The 9,354-nt window shown below is 37.7% G+C and overlaps 1 protein-coding gene across 1 annotated transcript in view; it reads right to left on the bottom strand.

The window, feature by feature from the left end:
• The window catches only part of wwox (WW domain containing oxidoreductase), a 152,981-nt gene extending 143,950 nt beyond the window's left edge, over window positions 1-9,031 (bottom strand). Inside the window, exons 1-4 of the mRNA XM_024282086.2 lie at window positions 8,813-9,031; window positions 5,372-5,436; window positions 5,082-5,139; window positions 4,820-4,989 (exon numbers count right to left, since the gene is read on the bottom strand). Coding sequence (XP_024137854.1) covers window positions 4,820-4,989; window positions 5,082-5,139; window positions 5,372-5,436; window positions 8,813-8,919 — 400 coding nt within the window. The 5' untranslated portion in view covers window positions 8,920-9,031. The remainder of the gene's footprint in view (window positions 1-4,819; window positions 4,990-5,081; window positions 5,140-5,371; window positions 5,437-8,812) is intronic.
• Between the last annotated feature and the right edge of the window lie 323 nt (window positions 9,032-9,354).

Consider the following 9,354-nt stretch of genomic DNA (forward strand, 5'->3'; position numbering starts at 1 on the left):
CAAACACTGGAGGGGGGGGCATCACCGGGAACCACACGTGGAGGCGCCGACTCCACATGCCATTCTCGCCAGGAACATCTTTTTATCCATCTAAATCCTCCCCGCTATGAATAATGCATCTCCCTCCTTACTCGAGCTCGGTTTTAACGCGTCGCTGCGCGGCTCTTTAAGGGGGTCCTTATTCATAAACAGTAGTGCAGTAAATACCAGAGCTTTGGAGCCAATTTAATGGCAGTTATGCTTAACAAATCTGCCTCAATCTAATGATCAGCCACAAAGCTAGGCTACGGGTTTAATCTGCACGCAGAGGCTTCTGCGACTCACTGAATATGCTTAGAGATCTCTCCATCCAGAGAGAGGAGAGCAGCGGCCTGACACCTAATCCACCCGACACAACACAGGGATCAACGCAAATATAGAACAATGTTGGTGTTTCATGAATAAAAATGCCATAAAAGTCCTGAGACGCTGCGGAGATGATGCAGAAAAGATAGAGAGGCATCATGATGCGCTCTTTTCCCAAATCCTTGCTGCGAGTCCTTCCTGCCTCCGATTGCAACACTGACCACACGCCTCAGCAGCGACGGCGAGTGGATTTTGTGGGCTGAAGAGAGCTTTGCCACCGCAAGTTTCTGCTTGAGAGATCTTCATGGAAGGGCCAAAAAAAGTTCAAAGAAAAAAAAGAACAAAACAAAATTCATTTATGAGAAAATAAACTACAAACGTGTTATTTTTAACACAAAACCGGCTGAATTGAGAGTAAAATATCTACACATAGAGGTCACTTACGTCTGCAGAGACGAGGGGTCAATATGCTATTTCTGACCACTATCAAACATTTGTTATGTTGACAACGTGGCACCAGGGAGACGAATGATTCACCCCAGGTAGCCAAACTCATAAACGTACATACATTTCCCCACAGAGCTGTCACGGGGCAAATATGACAGCATGTGCTAAAAGACGACATTACAAATACGGTTTGCCGATAAGAAAAGATTACATTTTAAGAGCAGGCTAAGTACAGAAATGCGTAGAAAAAAAATATGTTTTCCCACTTTTATTTGTTTTGTCCTTCCGCCTGGAAGAGGCCGCAGATATCACATTATGGGATAACTGTTCCATGGACTGCAGGCCAGTAAATAACCTGAGAGTTAGTTGCTAGAAGGGAATTAAAGCCAGAGCCAGAGCAAGTAATGTGGATGGATAGGAGGCTCAAGCCTGGGTCACAGCCGCTTAAGAATCAATGCAGAGGCACAGGTGGGCCACTACAGGTCCACGAGAGGGAGAAAACCCAAAGGGGAGCGCGGGAGAGGAGCGCCGCTTTGGAGAAAACAAACGAAGATCATCTATTTCCATTATCACAATTAAAAATCGCCACTCAGGTTGGTACTGGTTTTTAATTTGCAAAAAGGAGGCTGAGAGAGTAAGACTAATGCCGCAAACGGAGCCGCGTGATCTCGCCGGCGAGACAAACTACATTACCCTGTCGCCTCCCAGCACCGGCGCAATGAAGCTTCAAGGCTGCTCGCCAAACCAGAGACGATGATATTTCATGCATAAATAAATCCCTATATGTGCTTTTCATGTTCGCATGCATTAGGAACAAAATTAAAGAGCATTAATGCACATTTTCTAATTAAATAATATCCCACCATTACTAATAAAAATGTCACATTTGCCGTGAATGAAATAAGCAGCGAGGAGAATGAAAATAGCCTCGACACTCGGAATAAAACACTATTGATGCCATTAAAATGCTAAGTGGGTCCACCCAATCGGCATAACCACATTTCACTTTGGAAATGTCAAAGGAGAAGACGACAAGTAGCAATTACTATTAAAATACTGTTAATTATGGCTGCTGCATATTTAATAGGTGGAAGAGTAAAACAAGAGGTTATGTTAATATGGGTTTATTGAGTATTCACACACTGTAAAAAATTTTTAAAAAAGTCTGTGTTGTAACTTTTCGAGAGGTAAAAAGTTGTTACTTTCATTTCCAGATGATCATATGACGATATACTAAATAAATCTTTAAATTAAGGATTTATTTTTGCTTAAAACAAGAATTAAAATGTAAAAAAATGGTAAGTAGAATCTAAATAGCAGCAATTATGGACTTACTGCGCCCTCTTGTGGAGAGACTTTATACTTTTTAAGACAAAAAAATGAAGATATTTCATTTTTCCTAAATTTCTTGTTATAAAATAATGTTTTAAGTATAATTATTACTCTTTTAACAGTGTTAATACAATTTTCTTCTATAACAGACTGAATTTCCCTCATAAAATGACATTTTTAAAATAAATTGCACTTCCTGCGCTTATAAAAGTCCATTCTCCCGGTAAAGATACACTTCTATTTGCTGATTTTTCACACAATTCTTTTCTTTTAAGTTCAAGATTAACATAAATAAGAAAAAAAATTAAAACAGAAAGAGAAACGTTTACAAGCAATTTTTTAATACATAAAAAGCCAAATCAAGTCAAATGGTTTCCTGACCATCTAATTTGAAAACTGTTTTAAGCTGCACTGCACTTGTTTAAAAAACGAAGTATAAATGGGTTTTTATTTTGGATTTGTATATATTTTAACTGCAAATGCTCCCAGTGGTGAATAAATGAAAGTCTGATTTTTCTTAAGGATCACCTTCTCATGGTGTCACTGACATTCTAGGACAGTAGCTGGTCTAACATTTGTTAAAAATAAGTTCTGCATGATCCCAGATCAAGCAAGTTTAGAATTAATAATAGAAAAATGAATGAGTATACTTATTATTCATAACCACTGCTTCATGTTTTCGGTCAGTTGTGAAGGAATGTACTTGGAACTACAAGAAAAGCTAAACTTTAGCATTAAATTGTCCAGTTTCTCTTCTTGTTCACTCAGGTATGAGTTGTGTCTTTCCCCTTTTGGTATTTTCCCTCAGCTGATCCACACATTTGGTTTTGACAGTCTTACAGCAGATGCATTTCCTGATACAACCCTGTATTTTATTTGGGCTGCGGACCGTCACAGGGACCCAGACCGGCGCCTCAGTGTGGCTGCATATGTAGGCAGTAGTTTGAAGGGTCTATTCAAAAAGGAGGCTGAGAGAGTAAGAATGATCCATGTGGCCGCTAACCCTCAGGTATGAGCACACCTGGTTTGAGTTTGTCGGCATCACAGCTGCTCTTTGTCTCGTCATTCACTTTCAAGTCTGGTTCGTATCAGTCCTAACACATTAAAACTGGTCATTCAGCAAGCTTCAGGGACATATTGAAAATCTAACAAACTTTTTAAAGCTTGAGGAGCAAAAATGAAGGAAATGTGAAAAATGGTCCAGGTTATAGGTAATCTTGAAGTGATTCTGCTGTAATGGATAAACATTTGATTGATTCTTTGGGAATTACAACAATTAGATGAGTTTTCAATTTTGAAACAAGAACGTTAAATTCTGTCAAATGTGACACAACTGTGTTGTTAGCATTCAGTCGACAGGTTTCTGTCACGACACTAGCGCTCTCATCTGTCAAAGGACACTAGCGCCCATCCTCATCTGTCAAAGGAGACATCTGCGTCTTATTCAAGCTACGAGCAGAAAAGTTGGTGATTTAACGGAGGAGCTGTGGATCCAACGATTCCGTATGAAACTCAACTTTATAATGAGCTGTGACGCTGTGCGACCTCTCGTGGCGCCCGCTGTGCAGCGCTAAGGGTAGCCACTTCCTACCAAGAAACGCTCTTAATTTGAAAAAAAAATTTCTATTGCAGTTTTGCAAAAAAATGTCCATTTCGATTCACCTCTAAAACCACCTCATCCAAATGATACATTTTTTTTGATAATTTGATTTTTTTTAATTGTGGTGTTTCCATTAAGCACATTTATAATCAACAATACCATTTGTGCAGTTTCATAGTTAACGGAAACGCAGCTTCTGTTATCCTTTTTAACTTTTGAACTGCACATTCAGCGTTTTCAGTGAGTAAAGTATTCCTGAAAGTGAGAAAGCTATTGGGTAGACATTATGTTACATGCTAACATAACAATTGTATAGAGGAACACTAGAATTTTGTGTTTTTCCTTCCCTCACTGAACACCTGAGCATCAGATTTGAGCCAAAATTACCCAGAATGCTCAATTTTTGAGACACAAGTCTGTTCCCACCGACAGACTAAATTTCACACTAAATCTAAAACCAAAACTGTAATAATAATTTTTTGGATTTATTCAAAGACGATGTGAAATCTGCAGTCAGGACGGCTCTGCAGTTCACATGCTTCTTTGTTTAAAAAAAAGACAAATCCCCAGGCTCCTGTAAACCCCTGTATCCTCATTCTGCCGTACAGCAATTACACTGTTGTGATTTTCCTGGTGACAAAGAATTTGAATATAAAAACAATTAACGATTTTATGTTTATTTGATTTTGCGCACGCTGTCATTATCTATCTCCAACAAAGCAGCAACTGTGAATGAATGGCTGCCGCTGCTGCTAAATTAAACTAAAGCTAAACTGGAAATGCATTTGTTTCCCAACCATTATATGGGGAGCCATGCATTTGCTGGCCACAAATGGACGTCATTCATTACAGTTAACAATGACGTCCAATTCAGCCCCGCTAATGAACTTCAATACAGTCATGTTGGGTATTAAGGAGTGATTTGTTGAGTCTAAGTGTATCATTTTAGAGGCTAATGTTGATGAATGCCTGGTAGTGAACGGAGAGGGAGGAATGATGGGAACGATACTCATGTGAGACACTGCTCTACCAAGGAGCAACATCACCCCCTAGTGGCTGCCTCACCAAAACGCACTTTGACCAAAATAAACTCACCGATTCCAGAGTTTCCTCCAGTGATCACCACGACCTTGTCGGACAGGTCACGACCCTGCAGGATCTCTAAAGCAGCCGTGTTTCCATCATAGCGTTTTGGCTTCACCACTACATCCTCCACTGTGAAGGCCTGGCGCGGGTCAAAATACGTCCTCCTTTTGTTTATGTGGCTGGAAGCAAAAAGTTGACATGATTATAGTACCAGATATGTTAAGTTCTTACATGCTAGAAATGAAAAATAAAACATAGGCGATCCACATACTCAACATAAACAGTCTGTCCCTTCTCATCAGTCTCCTGCTCCCAGCCGTATGGTAAATCTGTGCAAAAATACTGTCAGTGTGTGAAAAGCAAACAAAAATAGAAAGTGTGTATCTAGATTTAGTGAAAGTTTTCAATAAAACAACATTCATCACACAAACAGGTTGCTGTTCAAATGAACTCTCTGAAGATCTAGATCCAAAATGGAAGTCAAATCTCTGGTATGTGAATTAGAAGAACATTTTGGATAAAAGCATCTGCAATGTGGCCAACTACTCCTGTAATACAGACCTCCAGCACAGCGCTTCTTCTTTCCCGTCTTGGGGTGTTCCCACTGTGTCTTCATCTCCTCATGACTGTTGAGGAAAAAAAAAGAGACAGATGACTAAAAATGTCAAAATACACTTCTTTTCTTTAAAGACCCACTCCAATAAGAACAGTGTTTTTAGTGTTTTAACATGTTCTTGTAGCATTTTTTGGCTTTACGGAGAATACTTGTAAAGAAATTAAACTTAAATCTGTATTTCTGGGTATTTCTTTGATCAAATCATTGTGAACCAAGAGCAGATGCAAAATGTCTTTGGAAAGAAGTTTGTAGCATGTAAGATACCTTACCTTTTGAAGTATTTGTTTTTATGTTTTTGAACTTGTGAAGCACCTTGTGACTCTTGTCTGTGAAAGGTGCTGTATAAATAAAACCTACTTACATGTGGCTCATAACTGTACGGCTGGGTAGCTTCAATATTGCTCACTGTTTTTGTTGCCCCAGTAATGATAGGTTGGTTGAGGGGCTGTAAGCTAGCTGAAAAGTGTGTAAACAAAGAGATGATGGGAAGTGGAGGCAGGCTCACTCCGTGGAAACGATCCCTCCAACTCAAATTTAAAATTAACTCCTACCATTTTGCAGAAACTGGGAACACTTTCAAAATAGATCAAAAGATGATCAAAGTGGAACGTTAATTTTAAGTCGTTTAAGTGTCTGTTTCATTACAGAATCAAAAGAGACAGTTGGATTATTGGGGCACGCTTATCCACATGATATAAAAGAAAAATGTACATCAACTGCTAGGCTAAAAGCGCATTTTACAGATTTGTTATTTATAATGTAACTTACAACCTATGTTTTAGACCAATTATTAGGAAAGTTCTGATTTCTCTCTATAAATGAAGATAGGTAATAGCGCAGTTTATTTATTATATTACCGTTAAATTATTTTGTGGTCAAATGTGAACATGTGCATTGACTCTTTTTCCATAAATTGTAGTGTGGATGTTCCAGTGGGACATTTGTGTGAATTATGGACTCGCATGTCTGTGTGAAGGTGATGCCAAAGACTGATTTCTCTAATTAGAAGACAATAAAAACTTACCTAATTCTACTTATCATAAACTTGAAAAACTTTCAATTATCTTAACTGAAATCACTGACGTTTCTGGGTCATGGAGTAAGCTAAAGAGCTGTCAAAAAATCTATGGGAAAAGGTAACTGAACTGTCCAAACCAGGAGAGGGATATAAGGAGAAATCCAAGGAATTGAGAATGTCAGTCGGCAGTGTTCAAATTTTGATTAAGAAGTAGAAAGGGAGGGGTTCTGCTTCAACTAAAACAAGATAAAGATTTCCGCCAAAAAAAAAAAAAAATCACACACACAAATAACTCTCTGAAAAACTGTGGGGTGGAGGTTTCAAGATGAAGAACAATGTGACAAAAAAACAAAATAGCTCTTTTACAACAGACCAAATAGCATAGAGACAAGCCTTCAAGCCACAAGGCCTATGATGAGAATAACACTATCCCTGCTGTGAAACACGGAGGCGGATCGCTAATGGTTTGGGGACGTGTGAGCTACAAAGACACAGGAAGCTTGATCAAAACTGATGTCAAGATGACATGTTATCAGCACGTTATCAGAAAATACTGGAGGAAAGCTTTCACTCTTCAGCTCATCTAGGGCGCACTTGAACATATCAACATGACAACAATGAAAAACACAAGGCCAAGTCCTCCTGTTACTGGTTGGAACAGAATAAGGTGAAAGGTTCTGGAGTAACCATCTCGGTCTCCTGACCTCAATATTAATTCAAGCAAGACAGCCCAAGAATTTAAAGGAACTTGAGGTTTTCTGCCAAGAAGATCGGCTGCTTTTATTATAAAAAACCTCACCCACAATGACCACAAGAGACTTCAAACTGTTATTAATGCAAAATGAGACGATACAAGGTATTAAGAAGTAGGATATGTAAACTTTTGATTTATGAAATTTGAAAGTTTCTGTTTTGATTACGATTTGTAAAGGGTGAACAGAATTTTTGGACAATTATTGGCTTAAAATGAGTAGATTCTCTAAAAAGTGATCAAGAAATCATAATTTATTTCAGGATATGTAATCACTGTAAAAGGAAACAGGTATAGCCATGTTGTCCAATTATATTATAGGTTTAGATAATCAGGATACTTTCATTAATTTCTATAAAGGTGTTTCTCAAAATACAGCTTTCCTCATTGCTACAAACTAAGATGCACACAAGAATATTTTTCTAGGGTTGTTTCTCAAGAACAAAAAAGCCTTTTCATATATTGTTTTTTTTAATCAATAAAGCTGTATTTTGAAGAGAAAATACATTTTTATAAAGTTTCTGGATGAGGTATATTATAGTTCAAAGAATTCTGAACAAAAAGAGACACAAAAGTAAACAAAAACTCCAAAACTGTCTGGGATATTTTTAATTTCATTCTACATTATTACAATCTTTTTCCAGACAGTAAATTAACCACATTTCCTGTAAACTCTATTAATGTTTTGTTATGGTCCCAGTAGTCGTGTCCTACTTTGCTGGCAGCAATTTTTACTTAATTTCTTTAAAGCTACAGATGAAAAATGTTTTTTTAGGAACTTTATTTTTTAATTCATTAAAATGAGGGGGGAACTGCCATTCATTTTAATTTAAAGTTCTTTATTCTCTCAGTGTCGTCCTCAGGGATACTTTGAGTCAGCTACAGCTTGATTGCAAAAGCTGCTCAATCCTAACATTTTGACCAACTGCTTGCATAAATTTAGGCAGGTTGCCCATGTGTACCCCAACAGATTCTCCATCTTCTTAACCCGCTAAATCCCTTTCGGGGTCATTTTGTTCTTTTACACATGGAAATGTGTGTTTAGGTGATTGTGTGTGGTTGCAGCATGCACATGCATCCTATTTTGCAGACCTATATGCTCCATAGAACAACCTTGACACTATAAACATTCATCTTGATGAAAAAAATCTATGTGCACTCAGTCTTGGAAAGAAATCAATTAATTAAGTGAACCTGTAAACGGTTTATCAATTATCAGATGCATAGAAATGTGTTGCATCACTTTTATCTGATTCCTTGCAGTTATTTGATGTAAACAAGTTGTTTCTGTGGACTGTTTGCGAATTAAAACACTGCGGTTCATTCTAGTCTTATAGAACCTCACTAAGGTTTTTTAACTTTAACAAGAAAAATATTGGCTTTAAAGTCTACATGTCCAGAGACATTAAGTTTAGAAGCTACAGTTATAAATATTTCATTCATACTTTTTCAAATATTTTTAGGAAAGCATTGTAGCAATTAAAAGAAGAGTGCTTAAAATGTATTGTTATAACGTTGGACAACAATATCAACATGATGGAGACCTTAATTCATCTTTCCTTAATTCATCTCCACAAAAACTGAAGTCTAGTAGCTTGTCCCGGTTGTCTGACTTACTTTGCGTAGTAAACCCATCCGTCTTTCGTGGATCTCTCTTCCCACCCGGGAGGTAGCTCGTCGTCACTGTCGGTATCGTCCATGCCGGCGTACTTAAGAGCTGCCATGGCTCTGGACCTTCACCGAAGCGATACACCGGTGAGAAATATCTGGAGAAATGAATGCAGACTACAGCAGCGTTTGACGGTACTTCCGCAACAACACAGTGACGTCTGCCGAAGTGCCACATGGGAAATTGAGTACTGAAGTAGAGCGGAACAAATCTTCAAATGTTAATAACAAAATAAAATAAAAATATATATATATATCATAACGTTGGACATAAATGTTCAAAAATTGTCAGTAAATATAGAATATTTTAACAACAACAATAATAATAGTATTACTTCTGGTTTCATCTAGGATTTTACATCAGCCAGTTTGTTGGAGAGTTTTGAAAGTTGTTTTCAAACATTAAAAACTGCAAATAGGCAATAATGCAATAACATCCAAAAGAAACATTTGTTCTCTACTCTAAACACTGACACACTAAACATAAATGA

Source organism: Oryzias melastigma, linkage group LG6 (assembly GCF_002922805.2).
Source record: "Oryzias melastigma strain HK-1 linkage group LG6, ASM292280v2, whole genome shotgun sequence".
NCBI lineage: Eukaryota > Metazoa > Chordata > Actinopteri > Beloniformes > Adrianichthyidae > Oryzias > Oryzias melastigma.